General features: G+C 41.6%; 1 protein-coding gene across 1 annotated transcript; it reads left to right on the top strand.

Moving 5' to 3' along the window:
* The first annotated feature begins 667 nt into the window (after positions 1–667).
* On the top strand, positions 668–16,830 carry LOC133126356 (uncharacterized). Its single transcript, XM_061238518.1, has 5 exons — positions 668–1,197; positions 9,968–10,339; positions 13,281–13,496; positions 13,992–14,158; positions 14,260–16,830. Exons 1-5 carry the CDS (start codon positions 1,131–1,133, stop codon positions 14,302–14,304), a joined length of 867 nt encoding a protein of 288 aa, XP_061094502.1. The 5' UTR covers positions 668–1,130; the 3' UTR covers positions 14,305–16,830.
* Positions 16,831–16,895: the final 65 nt, after the last annotated feature.

The following is a 16,895-nucleotide window of genomic DNA, read 5'->3' as shown; positions in this document are numbered from 1 at the left end:
TAAAATTGCCTATATGGTAGAAGTTAACAAGTCGTAATATTGCTTTTAACGTAGGGCGTCCTCCAAACTACCCGACTAGCGAAATTTACGGTTAACGTGACAACAGTAGCCTGCGTAAAAATGTAATTAATTAATGGCCACCATGTCACATTTGAGATAGGGCCACATTTAAGCATACCAATTAAAAAGCTGTCAGCAGATTAGCCAGCCTACTAGTATAGGTAGCTACTGTTGCTATGCCGATCTGTCACACGGGAAAAGCTTCGCAAACTGTCATGATGTAGATAGCCCGTCTGTGTCAATTTTTTTTTGGCAATGTTTGGTTGATAGGTTACGTTCTTTGAGAAATAGCAACATCACTTTACACCATTCAAAAATATAATTTCATAATCAGATAGCTTCTTTAGAAGTAGGCTAGGCTACAGGATACTAGGCCTATTCATCACAATCACAACTGTTCAATCATACAGATTCTCTTGAATCGAAATGTTCTGGGCTTGCATTGCATCGACTTCTTTGTCCCATTTGTAATTTTCCTTTTCATTTTACGAATGGGGAAAAAAATAACTAAAGAAGTGGATCGCAATGGCCACCGCTAGGAAAGCATTTTCTAGGCGTGTCGGTCACATCGCAAACGTAATTCACTGTACAGTGTGAGCAGACTGCACTCTGCACCTCCTCCAGAACGCACAGATTGGGTGAAATGACAGGCAGTGGAGGAGAGGAGGTATAGAGCCAGGATCAGAAGAGGCAAAGCAGAACAACTTCTGGTCGACGAGCGTGGAGAGGAGAGGAGAAAACGGCTATGTCGTTATAATTAATGTAGCTATATACGCTTCGAACATCGGGCTTGCAAGGGTTTATTCTGGTTCTTGATCATTGAGGCGCCCTACTAGGCGCCGGTGAAACACGTGGCACTTTGTATTCCCTGTCTTAAGAGCTTTGCTTAACGGAACGTAGCTGGTAGCTGAGCACTCCGCTCGCTCCCTTTATTTCTCGTCGTCCGGAGTTATTTATAGTTAGCTCTGAGAACCACTGACATCAAAGTAAAACATCATCCGTCGCAGCAGCAGAAGAGGAGAAAAGAAGCCATCAGTGTGTTTTACTAGCCGAATTAAACTGGAAAAGAAATGGGAATTCAAATGAATTTAGTGCTGTGCGCATTGGTGTTCTTGATACGCTCTTCTGACATCAGAGGTAAGGTTGCTCGCGACATGGCATTAAGTTAAAATGTTTTGAACATGGAGTGAGAAGGTAATTTTCACTATTTTAGAACTAGGGGTAACTTGGGTGCAGTTTGTTGTCGCAAATGGTGACAATTACCTATGCGCAATAGCCTACTCGTATAAGTTCTGAAAAGTTTTGCTTCAAGAAAGCATTAGGCGTATTCTGTTTGCCAATTCTATCAATTTCTTATCACGTTTCACCATGTTTTCATGAAAGTTGTTAATATGAAGTTATGTATGCCAACCATATTTAGCCTACTGTATTGTGTGTATTTAGTATGACTACTGTATGTAATGTACCCTAAATTGGGTAGAGAAAGTGTTAATAACTGAAAATAAGTGTTACAATGGGACAAACGCGTGTCGCGGATCATTCCTTTCCCATCTATGTACAATTATGATGTTATATAGCGCTTATTTCCGTTCTGTACTTTCCGTACCTTGTTCAAGGGTGGAACAGCCTTCATCGAATCGAATCTGAAACCTTTGGTTTGGAAGCAAGGTTTCTTACCCCTTATACTGAACTGTCACCTAATTTCAGTTAAAGAAGTTGGAAATTACAGCAACCCATCTTTTATTTTTGCTTTATTTTCTTCACTTATCCCGTTTCTGTGGTTTCTTTCTTCCTTCCTTTTATTTTCTTATTATTGCAAATCTGTGAAGAGTTCTTGTGAAACATGCTTTCAACAGATCAGAAAGGATATGCTGCCTTTTTATCAACTCTTTAAAGTATTGTGAACAACAATAGATTTACACTTATAAACAGCTTATCAATTCTACAACAGCTAAACAGGGATATGTGCTCACAATGAGGCTTGATCCACAAGAATCAATTCACAAAAGCTTATTGTGCTTTTGTGGAGAGGCCTGTCGCAATAATTGTTCATCACTGAAAAATTGCTTCAGGCTGGTTTCATGGATGAATTCTGCTTTATAAGATAGTTTTCAGAGTGCCTAAGTCTAAATAATATGACTATTTGCTTTGCTGGTCAAGGTATTAAACGTACAGTCCATAACATATTATTCGGCACCATAGATCAAAGCCTATAACCTAGTTGCAAAGCTGTCAGACTTTACAGCATAACACTCCCACATGGTCACAGATACAAGGAGGATGTTTTCATGGATTAATCAGCTGTAGGTATACGCATATGCCTGTACATTGTTACCACAGCTGTGGGCCCACAGTGGCTGTGTGAAAACATCAGTCAGACTGGTGACCTGTTTTTTGAATATGAAGTCTCTTTCTTGGAAGTGACTGGTTTGGAGACAATTGATGCCATCACCACCATGGACACCACTGGGAATTAGAATGATTGCTGTCTGGAATATCTTTAAATTCTCTTGAAAATCTGAGATCAATAGTCATGACATTTATGTTTACTAGATAGCATATGCACAGATTGTTGCTAAGTCCTCAATATGAAATAAAGCGGTGGTAGTAGTGGATGAGTTAAAATGAAGAACTGACAAAAATATGACAAGCTGCATGCACACTGCCCCCACTATCCTCTTCTGAACTCTGAACATCGAAAAAAATGTCCTCAAGGAAATAGAATCTCATTTATCGACTGATAGTGCTTATAATGGTCTTTTGTGGTGATGTTCCTATAGTGTTAAATTTTGAATTTTGCTTTCTGACTTGTTTATGGTGTGTGCTTAAGAGAAACTGCTTGTATATTCAAAGTAGGTCAGTGCTTACTGCCTGCCCTCTTGAGACTAATTGCAAGACAGCTATGTGTGGAAGTCTGATGGCTGTACTGTAGGCTACAACCTGTGTTTCTAAGTTTTTGTGCTTGTTGGCTTTGCCTGAATGTCTTGATATTTCATTCCCATTCACTTTGTAATATGTCACAAAGCCACTAACAAAAGCCATTAATTTACATAAAGGCAGGTGAATATTGTCATTAATCTGAACTGCAGGAGCACGATAATTTTCAAAAGGGGACATTTTGAGAATCAGGGAAGGGCAAACAAATTATTTCACATACCAAAAAAGAAAAATATAGTCTGACTGCAAGTTTTCAGTGCTATCTTTGTGAATGTTGATTTATCTGAAAACATCTAACTTGGGCACAATGCTTATGAAACCGTTAATGAAAATACTAGAATTTAAATCACCTCCACCCTGGACCTTTCAGTTACAAACTAATATGAAATGTGTGGCATGAGAATGAAAATGAAGAATAAAATGAATGAAATTTTCTTGGCAAGATTTGGGAAATTGAGTTAACTTGAATTGTTTCAGTAAGTATCAACAAGTACATTTAGAATACGCTAAAAGGGAGCTGTATTGAATTCCCTGGGTTAGGACACACTTTCGAATTGTTAAGTATAACAGTTACACACAATCATTTCACTTCAAACGGCGTTGAAAGCTGACTGGGCCACACCCTTTGCTCTTTTTCTGTATTGTGTTCTTCTGAAGGGTTACATTTCCCCGAAGGCACAATAATGTTCAGTGCACAGGTAAATCCATTGGGGGTGGGGGCAGGGGCTGCCTCAGAAGATGGCCGCAGGGGATGATAGGCCAGGGCTTATCAGATGCGGCGGTCCAGGTGGCCTTGTTTTTCTGTTGGGATGCTGCTGCCCTCACGCTGACGTCACAGGGCTGTCTGATGCGCTGATGCAATCTGATAAATAATAGGCTCCCCCCGCGCCGTGGATCTGGCAGAATCTTATTGCCCTTTCTCTTCCTTTCTCACTTTTCCCAAACCGTCTTTGTTCTCCACCCATCCCCCACTCTCACTTCTTCTTTCCACGTTTTCAGTTACAGTAGTACCTCTTCTTTCTAATTTCTGCAAAAATCCCCTTATAATGCATTTCCCCCCTCACAATTTGTCCACAAATTCTTTCTCTCCAATTCGCTTGCCCCCATGTTCATTTCCATTGACTGCATCGAAACCAGTCATGATTCTGTTCTGATTCAGCTTACTTCCTGTTGCTCTGAACACCAGACTCGTATAACAGCATTTTGTTCTGCCTGTAAACATGTACTGTTAATGATGACAGTTTGTTGATGAAGCAGGAGTTTGCCATGACCAACTATTCAGTTCTGAAGGCCACAGTGTAATCCTTTCAGTGTCATTGATGGACAAACACAATGAACGCAGATTTTTGTAGTAATGAAAAATGTTGCTTTATGAATTACTGTACAAGAGCAAGCATGTGCGGAATTTTAGATCTATGTAGTATTATGTTATACGGTGGTTTAAAAAGAAAAGAAAAATACTTTCATTTTATCACAATAAATAGTACCCAAGGAACACATTTTATTACTTGAGTCATGCAACCTTGTAATAATAAAGTCTTCTTACCATTCATATGAATCATATCATATGATGAAAAAGGAATATGAGGTCTGCTGTGTATAATAATTACAGTTCAACATAATCTAGACCCATGCCGATCTGGCCCTCAAATCCAAATCTGTCCGGTTTTATTTTCTCCTGGTAATTAACTGAACAATTAATGCTAGTGATTAGCCAGACGTCCTTCACGCCTGACTCCCAGGTAAAGGGAGGTTGGAAAAGCAACAGTTCTCTGCCCTCAAGGACTTGTCAAAATTTAGTCAAAATTCATTACACAGACTAAAATGTTTGGCTGCTGTGACATTTCTAGAAGATATAGAACTTCTAGTACAGTAAAGAGTGGCAATTAAAGGTAGAAAATGATTGAGAAATTATGTCTACTTAAGGAGAGCTTGGATATGCAGGTATATCTCTGCACAGGTGAAGTGGCAGCCAGCTGAAAGCTGACAGAATGCCGTAGAGCTCTATTGCATATGGCATTCAAATCGTAGCACATTGCCTTCAGGCCCTGAGTTAGGTGACTACTGTTCCAAAGAGGGAAATACTGTGGAAAAAGCATGGTTCAAGAGATTTGGAAACTGATAACCATTATTGAAGTTTGAACAATGTTGTTTGCCTTGTTTTCTTGTATGCCCATATTATGCACATTTGCAGTGGTGCATCATTTCTGGAACCTGTCTTAACCACTGACCTTTAATAGATCATATTACAGGTCAGCCGTTAATGGGAAGGGTAGATGCCTCTGGCTCTCACCCATGACAGCTTGCAGACACTTCATGAAGTTATATGGTTTGCTCCGAACGCCTCACTATCTCATTTATGCAGGGCTGCTTCTGTACCATTTTTTCAGCCCTGTGTCCTGAAGGGCGGTCCGCATGCTGGTGTTTATTCCAACCAGTTACCTTAGTTTCGGATTCCTGACAGCTCTATAAACTATGTTAGTTCACTCCTGCACTCGGGCTCAGTAAAATCGTTAGGTCTGTGGCTGGTATGATATGATTCTGAAACGGACCTGCCCTTGTTGTGCAACCAATAGATAATGAGCTCCCTAATTTTTAGGAGAGACATTTTTTCTTGATTTGGCTCTGTACTCCACTATTTTAGACTTGTAAGCCAACAATTCACATGCGGTATTCACAAGTGCAAATTCTCAGCTATTACTTATATACCTTGGTGAAATTACAGCAGTGCTTATACATAGTCCCCCCATTTCAATTTTGGGACATATTAATGTTATGTAAATGAAAGTACTCATGCTTAGTACCCTTATCCTTTCCGTGGAATGATTGCTTGAAGTCTGTGACCTATATACATTACCAGGTACTGAGAATATTTTCTGGTGATGCTCTGCTAGGCCTGAACGGAAGCAATTTTCAGTTCCTGTTTGTTCTCTCTTAGGCATATGAAACACATATGCTGTTTTTTTAGCAGTGTGTTTATGAGGTAATTTGTCATCTCCATTTGACCCATCAGGGGAGGTATATTTTTCATATTGAGGATCAAATTTCTCAAAGGTATCCTGAAAGTACAGTAGTGTTCTCTATGGGTACAAATGAGTTTGTATTCCAAGCAAAAAAGGTTCAAATTAGTTACAAATTGGTTGCTGACAAGGGGTACAGTTTTATGCACCTATAGAGTACCGCCCCGAAGACCAGCATTTTTACCTTTTTTAGGAAAATTTCATACCTTTATTTCTGAGAATATAGTTACTTATGAGCAGTGAGCAGCCACAGTGCAGTGTCCAGGGATCAACTCAAGTTCTGAGGCTAGTGCCTTGAACAAGGGCAATGGCAGGTGGCAGGTGGCAGGAGTACCTAACCTGAGATGCATGTATTTTGGTGTGGGAGGAAACCGTAGTACCTGCAGTAAACCCATGTAAACCCACGCAGTGGAGAAAACCCAGAACAGTACTAACCACAACACCACCGTCTTTGAAGGCATTTTCTTGCACTAGAGCAGATAAGATGCTTCTGTACACTAAACCATAACAGCACCATGTCTCACAAATGAGGGGGGTGCTTTGGATCTTTGTTCTCCAAAACTTTGCTTTTGCCATTACTCTTATACACATAAATCTAAGGTCTTATCTGTCCACAAGCCCCTTTGCCAGGCTCTTTTAGGTACTTCTCAGTTTTTACTTACTAGCTGTTTGCATCTTGCAGTGTGGCCTCTGTAGTTCTGTTAATGAAATCTTTTGCAGACAATAGTCACTGACACATTCACACTTGCCTCCTGGTCTGTTGGACAGGTGTCTGGGGGTTTTTCTTCATTATGCTGTGAATTCTTGGGTCATGAGCTGTAGAGGTCATCCCTGGCCGAGCAGGCCCTTAGCAGGCCCTGAGCTCACCAGTGCTCTCTGTCTTCTTACTGATGTTCGAAACAGTTGACTTTGGGATTGGTCTATGTCTCTAACTGTTTTAATTCTCTGTCTCATAATGGCTTTCTTGACAGCATTTTACACCAGAGAGAGATTTATGTTTGAAAATGCTTTTGCAGTACGTATTTATCTTTCTATGCCCATAGAGCAAACAATATTATGTGAGAGTAGGACAACAAGAAACCGCTATCGATACAATTGCTTGACATTGGCACTGGTCCTTATGTTGACAAATGGGAATAACTCAAAGAAACGCAAACAAACGCCTTGAATCAAGACTAGATATTGAAATCTCTCCTATATTTGCAATAAGGATGCAGTTGAACACAGCAAACTAATCAGGAACACCCGTGAAGCCATTTGTCCCAAACATTATTGCCATTTGTTTTATCAACTGAAATACCACTGTAAATTCATTTATTTTTTAATTATGCAATTATATAGTGTTTTTTTTCCCACCAGCTCATCAGGAGCGAATGGGTGAAGACACACCCAGAGCTGGGGATCGAACAAGCAAACCTCTGATGGCCAGACGACAATCTTTTGTGCTAATGCAGCGGTGAATGACCCTTTCCCATTGTGAAGGGGATCTAGACCTCAGAGGAAAGCATGTTTTGAAGGGCTATTTTTTGTTCCAATTCCAAAAAAAAATACATATAATTACGGGAGTGTGCAAATATTTGGGCACCCCTGGTTAAAAAGCCTTTTACAATTTACAGTTCATCTAAGTGAAGAGAAGCGAACCTGACCTCTAAATGGTACAGCGTTAAACATGACACATTTCTTCAAATTTTAAAGCAAGATTACTTTTCATTTAAATTTTTTACAGTTGTAACATAATAAAGAAAGGAAAAAGGCCTTGTGCAGAAGTTTGGGAACCCTGTCAGTACTTTGAAACTCCTATTGGAGAAATAGAACAGCTTGTAAATGCTTCCTGTAGCCAATGAAAAGTCTTTCAATTCTCGCTTTTGGAATTTTCTCTACTAGCTCAGAAATATTCTTTGGCTGTCTTGCATGTGCGGCATGTTTGAGATCTCTCCACACATTTTCAGTCTGGGGACTGTGGTGGCCATTCCAAAACCTTCATTTGTCTTTCCTGGAGGTACTTCATGGTTGATTTCAAGGTATGCTTTGGATCATTGTCTTGCTGGAATACCCAACCTCTTCAACTTCAATGTCTGGACTGACCATTGAACATTTGCCTTCTCGATATTTGGTGGAATCCATTCTTCCTTCCACTCGCACAATATTTTCTGTGCCCCTAGCTGCCACACAACCCTAAAGCATAATGGATTCAGCTCCATGCTTCACAGTTGGCAAGGTGTTTTTCCCTACAAAGGCTTCACCCTTTTTTCTCCAAACATACCTTCTTTGGTGGTTGCCAAAAAGTAAAATTTTGGTTTCAAAAGTACATTATTCCAAAAGGCTTCAGGCTTCTCAGTGCTTTCTTTTGCATATTTGTCATTCATTTATTAACCTAACCCACTTATCCTGAACAGGGTCGCAGGGGGGCTGGAGCCTATCCCAGCATACATTTGGCAGGAATACACCCTGGACAGGTCACCAGTCCATCGCAGGGCACACACACCATTCACTCACACACTCATACCTATGGGCAATTTAGACTCTCCAATCAGCCTAAGCCTGCATGTCTTTGAACTGTGGGAGGAAACCGGAGTACCCGGAGGAAACCCACGCAAACACGGGGAGAACATGCAAACTCCGCACAGAGAGGCCCCGGCCAACGGGGATTCGAACCCAGGACCTCCTTGCTGTGAGGCGGCAGTGCTGCCTTTTGCATACTTCAGACGGTTAATTTAGTGTCTTTTCTGGCAACTGCCATTGTAGGTCTTTGTTGTTTACAGTACAATGTATTGTTGTCTTGTGAACAGCTAGACGTGTGTTTACTACTCGTCTGCAGCTTTTTTTGCAGTGATATGTGGGTTCTTCTCACAAGTTCTCAGATCTGAAATCTTTCTTGGTGTTCCAGATCTTGCCTTGACTTCAAATCTTCCATTTTATGATAATGTTTCTGACAGTGGAAATAAGTAGTTTGAAACATTGAGAGAATTTTTGTAGCCTTCTCCTTCTTGGTGGAAATGAACCATCTTCATTCTGAAATCCTTGGAAAACTGTTTCACAACAAAATGATACTCATCCGACTCCAAACAGCCCTAACAAGTAAATTACCCAGGTCCGGTAATCATCCTTTTAAAAAGTAACAAAGAATAATCCAAAATAGTTCCCAAACTTTTGCACAGGGCCAGTAAACAGTAAAAAATTTAATAAAAAGCAGTCTTGCTTTAAAATTTGCAGAAAGGTCTCATGTTTAACTCTGTACCATTTCAGTTCAGGTTTAATTTCCATCACATACAGATTCATTGTAACAGACCAGAGGTGCCCACATTTCTGCACCCCACTGTACATCCCCTGTGTACTCCTCTCTTACTGTCTCTTTCAAGACAATTCATGAATCTTAATTCAAAGAGAGTTGGTTGGGATTGTACACACATTTTGGAGGAGAGCTCAGGGGAAGAAGCATTACCTGTCCTGTCCTGCCCCTCATTAAGAGCTCTCATTGATACTCCTGTGTGTGCTGTAATGAGCAGGCCGTGACTTCTGCACCCCTGACCCTGACTCTGGCCCCAGTCCCTCTCAAGTCTCTGTTCACATGGGCTGGGCTGACAGCCAGGGCCCGTAAATAACACTGGAGTTGTTTATCTGTTTATGTGTGTGTCACTGAACTGAGACTGCATGGGTTCACAATGATGCAAAACATTCCTGCCTTTTCCCACCTGCTCTCCGTGCTGAAAAATACATCTCCCCAAAATGATCATATCATTATTAATTATCGCAATAATGAATATTTCAGATAGAGGAATACAGGAGACCATGATTTTTCATTTTATTATTATGCTGTTTTCAGATAATATTTTGTAACTGATCAGATAATTTCTTATGGATTATTCGTCACATTTATTTGTCACAAACTAAAGCACAAGCTCAAGGCTAGGTTTTGTGACATGTCTTTGTGACTGTCATTTTCCATTCAGGTCAGAACACCGACATGCCCCTCAGCTTGGGCCCAGCTCTCAACCTGAGTGAAGTGCCCCCAACCGCCCCTGTCCACAGCACAACCGCCCCTCTCCACAACTCAACCGCCCCTGTCCACAACTCAACCGCACCTGTCCACAACTCAACCGCACCTGTCCATAGCTCAACTGCCCCTGCCTCCAGCTACTCCTCTCAACCGAACAGCACTCTCAACACCCCACTCCTACAGAGTCCCACATCCAACAGCAGCAGCGACAACAGCAGCAGTGACGGCAGCAACAGCACAGTGGGGATCACCCCTGTAAGCACCCCGGTGCCCACACCTCAGGACCATAAAGCCCTCCAGAATCAAACCACTACTGATGTTCCAAGTAAGTGAAGATTACTGTGGTGTTATGTGGAGTTTTGTCATTTTCTGTTTCATTTCATATTATACGTGTGTTTTGAAGAGGAAGTCTCCACTTATCTCCAGCAGTGCCCTTCCTCCCAGAAACCACTTTATGATGTTGTTTATCGTCTTGTGTCTGCCTCATTTCTTTGTATATGCGCATTACTGGTGCCCATTACAAGAATGCTTTCCTTTTTGAATATGTAGGGTAAACTACTGTATGTAGACCTCACTGAACACCGATTAAGAGCATTTCAATAGCTTTACATGAAAAGGACCACAGGAACTATGTAGGTCAGCACCATAGCTTTTTTATGAGGTCAGTGTCATACCTTTATCCACCTTGTTGCTAACGGAATCTAGCACATCACTGACAGAACAGCTATGAGTCTGGCTGCTTGTACCTGACAGTCTGTTTCAGAGCGTACATACTCTTGACTGGGACTGCTCATTGAGCAGCACTGCTGATTCCCAGCCCTTGCCCAGGTTGGCACTCTGAGCTATTTTTAATAGCCACGTTCTGTGTCTCAGTTTCAAGGGTCGAAGCACAAGCTCCATGGGAGCATTAAGCGGTGCTGTTGCCCATGAGAAGTGTCCTTGAAGGCTGAATACTGTGCTCACAGGGCAAGGTGCTACAAGGATTGCTAAATATGCTGCAGTTTACAGCCAGAGAATCTCAGGGAACATCTACAATGTGTCTCAGCTTGTATAGGTGTTGCTGAGGTGAGTGGAGAGGGAGACACAAAGTAACAAGAGGGAAGCAAATAAAGACTGGATTAAACCAGGTAGAGATTTAGCAAAAAAGAGAAGTCAGAGGAACAAGACCTGAGATAGAAACAGGGTAGAGAGAGGCAGTGCAATTAAATGAGGTGTGAATTCTGACAAGGAAGTGTGAAGAGTCTGGTAACATTCGGCGGAGACACGTGCACATCTTTCACTGATATATTTGTCATAGCTGTAAAAAACACCTACTGCTTCCTGTTCATGGAACTGCCATATCACGCCCGCACAACAGTGCTTCTTGCTCTCTCCACCACTGTGCCCCCCCCCCCCCCACTTTCTCCACCCACTGCACTTGCTCACACCCATTATGCCCATATGCAAACTCCCACAGGATGTTAAACCAGAAATATCTAATGACGCCACTGGAAAGCTCAAAATGGCTGCTGCAGACGGGTCTGTTTAGAATCTCCTCAGCACAGCAGGGGTTGTACATCCTTTTCTGTTACAGTTTAAGTAACCATAGGGCGGCCTGTAGCATAGTGTTTAAGGTACAGGGCGGCCTGTAGCGTAGTGGTTAAGGTACATGACTGGGACAGGCAAGGTCGGTAGTTCGATCCCCGGTGTAGCCCTTGAGCAAGGCTCTTAACACTGCATTGCTCCAGGGGAGGATTGCCTCCTGCTTAGTCTAATCAACTGCCAAATGCCAATAATGTAATGTAATGTAATGTAACCAGGGTTTATTGGGAGTGAGCTGGGGTCATTCAGACCGGTGTGTGGGCCTCAGGGAGCCAATGCTCGGCAGTGCCCTCGGGGCTGGTTAACAGTGCTCAGGCGGCATTGTAATACTTAGGCTTTAGTGCTGGAGATACAATTTTGACTCACACTCCACAGAGAAACCTGGTATTGTTAGCTAATTTATTTTACTTGACATATTTAGTCAACAAGTACATCAGTGTTATTCTTAGGACGCTTTCAAACTGAATATCTTTTCAAAATGTCAGCAGTCTCAAGTGTCGTGTTGCCATGATAGGGAACCTTTGAGATGCTTTCATGCATTCATTACATTTACAGTGCACTCAATACATACTTCTTCCTTCCTGCCAAATAAGCAAAGTATGCTCATAAACATTCTAATTAATTAAACTGATTGAACACAATGATATTAAACTTTATTTATACATCTTACCATACTTCTTACAGTAGTAGAACCATATTTGTTACTTGTAGCCCAAATCACACCATAGAATACATTAAGGCCTAGAGCAAGCTAGAACTAGCAACTGTTTGTGCTTCTCTGATATATAGAGGCCGATTTTTCCATAGAAGGACAAGGAAGCCTTACCAGCTCTTTTGCAGTGCAATTTTGTGACGTGGAGAATTCTGGAATCTGCAAATTCCACTGTCAAGAATGCTTCCCATTAAGAATGATAATGTTGAAATACATTTAGCACCCGTAAGATTATATTTAAAAAAGCAATTCAGTTGTATTAAATGACATGTATGTTGTTCTGTCAAGAACATTAGCTGACCTTTCTCTTCCATACAGAAATATAATTTAAAATTTTTTAATTTTATTTAAAAAAGATAAAACCTATGATAGTATCTTCTAAAAAAAGAAAAGTGTACTTCTGTCTTTTGTAATGTATCTGAATAAAGGTTGAGGGACAGATTTGTTTAACATTAAGGAAGAAAGGCATCTGCAGAAAAGTAAAGCACAATTAACTACACATGTACTGTGGGGGTATGTAGGACACTACTACGATTACTTCTATGATTATGAAGAATAAAATGAAGAAGATTAGATACAGTATGGGCACATTAGAGTGAGAGTGGGATGACGCAACTCCTCTCCACCAATGTGTAGCCTCCATGTGGGGGGAGGGGGCAGCCATTATTTGTCAGACTACTCAGCATGCAAGTACTGTCAGGGTGAAGACTAACCTGTATGTCTGTTAAGTTGACTAGTCAGTAAAGATCTAATGGTCCTTAATGTAGGTATAGCACAATACAGTGTGCATCTGCTTTTATGAAGTAATATACAGAATATCCCATAGATACTAATTAAATCCAGATGGCCTTTCTGTCAGTGAATTACTTTTAAGAGGTATAACTAGCAGTTAATGTGGCATGAATCAAAGTTCACTGTTGTGTTCTGTTCAGCCATGTAGAATAAACCTTTATGCTCAAACTCTTCCCTCTAGTCACAACAGGAAGTGTGGCATCTTCTGCCCCAGCGAACGGCACCACCAATGAAGAGCTCGCTTCAAGCTCTGCACCAAACATCCAGCAGGCCACAAACAGCCCGAATATCTCCAGCCCCCAACCTACCACCGCTACCACCAGTAGCCCGAAGACCACCAGCACTGCCCCAGCCACTGCCAAGAACACCGCTTCTGAGCTCAATGTGGGAGATGAGGGTGAGAGGTTTTACTGTGTGTGTGATAAAAGAGGATATAAGTAAATTCTGTTTTTGCTTCTTCTGCTTTTAGCGGTGCCAATTATTGTACTTTGTTTAAAACAACTAGACATGTGTTTTTTTGGATGCTTTGCACCAATTCAAAGGAGCTTGTTTTTTTAGACAAAACAAAGAACAAAAATTGCCTTTGTTGCACTGCCAATTCAGTGAGTCAGAGCAGTCACATTTCCCAGCTGCTCTGGGTATTTGGTGTCTCTCCACCAGCTTGACATTTCACCCGGCGTTACCGTGATATTGATAGCGTATCTTGAAGTGGCTTGAAATTAATTTTTGCCTCCAGTCCATTGCTAAATTGGTTGAAGCATGCATTTCTGCTTTGGGCAGTGTACACAAGTGTGTGTGGGTCCCTGTTTGTTGTCTTCCCATGAACAGAGGCACAAGTTAATGTTTGTCTTCGTAAGTATGATGAACCTCTTCCATCTCATCACTGGTCTAGAATTGCCCTCGGTCACACGCAAATCTGGAGCTCCTCTGGATCCTCTCCTGGCGGGCCTGGTGTCAGTGTTCATCGTGAGCGCCGCCATCGTGTCACTCCTCCTCTTCCTCAAATTTCGGCGAAGGAACGAAGGTCCAGAATTCCGCAGACTCCAGGATCTACCGATGGTGAACTCAAATACTCATACGTTTCTACTTTCATTACTGTGCTCTTAACCGGGGGAAATTCAAAGCAGAAAAAAAGTGACACTGTCCTTTGGTTCTTACAGGATGACATGATGGAGGACACTCCGCTTTCCATGTTCAGCTACTGACTGCCTTTCACCGACCCTCTCTCTTCCATTCCCTGCTCAGTCATTGTTCTGTTTTATTCCACGGTCAGCCAGAGGGCACACAGAAAGCAGCCCTTCAGTTTGAGGATTGAAGCCTCCAATAACAGTCAGGCACTTTATTTCTATCAGATGATGTGTAGTCTGGATATCTCAAAAAGTCAATAATAATACAACCTACAGCCCCCTCGCCAAAAACACTCCCATTTAGTGGTGCAGCTATAGTGGTGCTCACAGTCACACTGCCCTCTGGTGGAATCAGGGAATACAAGGGAGAGGAAAAAGTGGATGGGATTGAGCTACGCAGTTTTAATATTTGATGTGGGGAAGGACTGAAGCAAAGAGAAGATGGATGGATTGTGAGCGGAAGAAGCTGGCCAAATGGTGGCTGAGCCTGTCCCTGTCAAGTGTGCTGCACTTCCAGTGAATATTTCAGGATTAATTTCCTCCCCAAGGGATATTTTCCTATCAGAATTCCTCTGTGGATAGGGATCACTTTTACCATATATGTCCAGTTAGCCTGTGAGAATAGGTCAGAAGTGACATTATGCACACAGTTCTGAATGAGTGACTAATGTTAACTAAATGGTCACATCCAAATTCTATAACTTCAAGTCATTTAACTCATGTTCAAGGAACCGTAGGCTGGCGATGCTATATGGATTACATCATGTAAAGAACCTCAGAATTTTTCAAGTGTAGATTTAATTCCAGTAGTATTTTCACATTTTATGGTCATTTTGTAATTGTAATTGAGAGCTGGCTTAGGCTATTCATGCATTTTATGAGAGGAAACGCCAACAAATATTTCCACTTGACATGTGGAACTGTTTATGTCATATTCCATTCCTGTCCGACAGTGTCCACTGACATTTGTAACTGGTGACAGAATGTGCTTCTTGCCGGTTGTGGCTGATAACACCTCTAGCCAATCAGTTTAAAAGCGCATGGGAATTTTCGAGTCAGAGACTAAGTGCAGAATCCTTTTATAACTGCCTGGATTCACAAGCATTGTAGGGTAGCACTCTGCACAAGGGTGTCGGAGACAGTAACATGAGCCTTTGGTCCCACCATGGTACATGGCTGTACTAGTGGAAGCAGACAGCTGAAGGTCCTCTGCTAGCCCTGCTGTTTTATCTGAGTTTGTTTGATATGATCTTTTCTTAGGAAGTTTCTCTTATTCGTGAGAACTGCTTCAGTGTCCTTATTTGTGGAAAGACCCATTTAGCCTTTTCAAATTCTCACAGAGATCACGTTTGAAAGTAGAGGATTTCTCACTGCCTGATTAAGCCTATATTATTCAAATACAAATGCCGATTATCTCCGCCCTGTACTGTACGGGGGAAACATTGCCCGTTGTTGAGTTCTGTACAGCCTGTTCTATATGTAAAGCCCCAGTTTGTGTTGTGACATGCCTGAGGCCCTGAGAAACCTGCCAGCAGCACACTCAACTGCCCTGTCAATCATGTTCTGAACCGAAGATAATGCAGCAGAGGCAGTGAACCTGACTAAACTTCTTTAAATTCGCTTTTCCTTCTTAGATTTCACCATGTTATCACCAAAGTGCATTTGTTTCCCCTATCTGTGTAAAGGGGGAACTGTTGTCAGAACTCTGACTGAGTTACTTTGTCCACAAATGTGTTCCGTTCAATTCATTTTTAACCTCAGTTAGAGTAGGATGTTGTACAGCATAATTTTTCGTCAGAAGCACAAAGTTACTGAGGGTAACATGTCTCTTTAAGCCCCTTTTATGGCTTCATGTGAATGTAAAGTCATGCAAAATAAATGAACCAGAACTGCCGAATAGAAAGAAAACAGAAGCCCTGCCAATTTGAAAGCTTTGCATTGGAGATAACGTGAAAGGCAGTTCCTTGAACTTTCATACCATTCTGTGAAGGACAGGCACCTTTACCTGCAGCCAAAAGGCCATTGTGCTGGCAGGCTCTTTGTGGGAGAAATCCAGTGCGAAGTCCATGCGGGCTGTGCCTGCTCGCACGCAGACGGGCTGCAGCTCGAGATGAGAAGCCATGGAAACCGGGCCATTGACGGCTGCCAATATTGTTTTGTGGGCGAGTGCCCTTTAAGCAAGCAAAGATCCTCCTCTGCACTCCCCAGCCACCGCTGACGTAATTGGAAAAAGGGAAGACCTCCAGTGGAGAATTGAGTTAAAAGCCATATGTTCACGGTATATAATTCAGGGATGGAAATAGACTCCTATTGCAGAGCTGATCAAGTCTACATTTCATTAGATAAAACCATTTTGATAACACAGTGTAAAAATAAAAGAGAAAACCAAACCCAGAATTATAATTATGGTGTAATGTATAATTATGAAAATATTTGAGAAGAGAAGTTCTATGCATTGAGTCATGTTCGCATTCCCTTGTAATGTTGTTCTGGATATAAGTGCCAAAAATTGTGTACTGTATTGTAATACAGGGTTTACCGTAAGCAGTGGATTTTCAAATGTTTTTGTTGTTTGTTTTTTTTAAATAGAAATGTTTCAAACAACACTGAGTACGGATTCTTATTTGTATTTTAAAGATTCTCGAGAAGGTAGGTAGGCATTGGGAATG

Source organism: Conger conger, chromosome 4 (genome assembly GCF_963514075.1).
Source record: "Conger conger chromosome 4, fConCon1.1, whole genome shotgun sequence".
NCBI classification, from domain to species: domain Eukaryota; kingdom Metazoa; phylum Chordata; class Actinopteri; order Anguilliformes; family Congridae; genus Conger; species Conger conger.
Note: the sequence above shows the minus strand (reverse complement) of the source record. Positions and strands in the feature narration are given on the sequence as shown.

Excerpts from the sequence above, each read along its gene's own strand:
- LOC133126356 (XM_061238518.1), top strand. The coding sequence starts at position 1,131 with ATGGGAATTCAAATGAATTTAGTGCTGTGCGCATTGGTGTTCTTGATA. Across the intron at positions 1,198-9,967 it reads ACGCTCTTCTGACATCAGAG|GTCAGAACACCGACATGCCC; the intron begins GTAAGGTTGCTC and ends TTTTCCATTCAG. Across the intron at positions 13,497-13,991 it reads GCTCAATGTGGGAGATGAGG|AATTGCCCTCGGTCACACGC; the intron begins GTGAGAGGTTTT and ends TCACTGGTCTAG.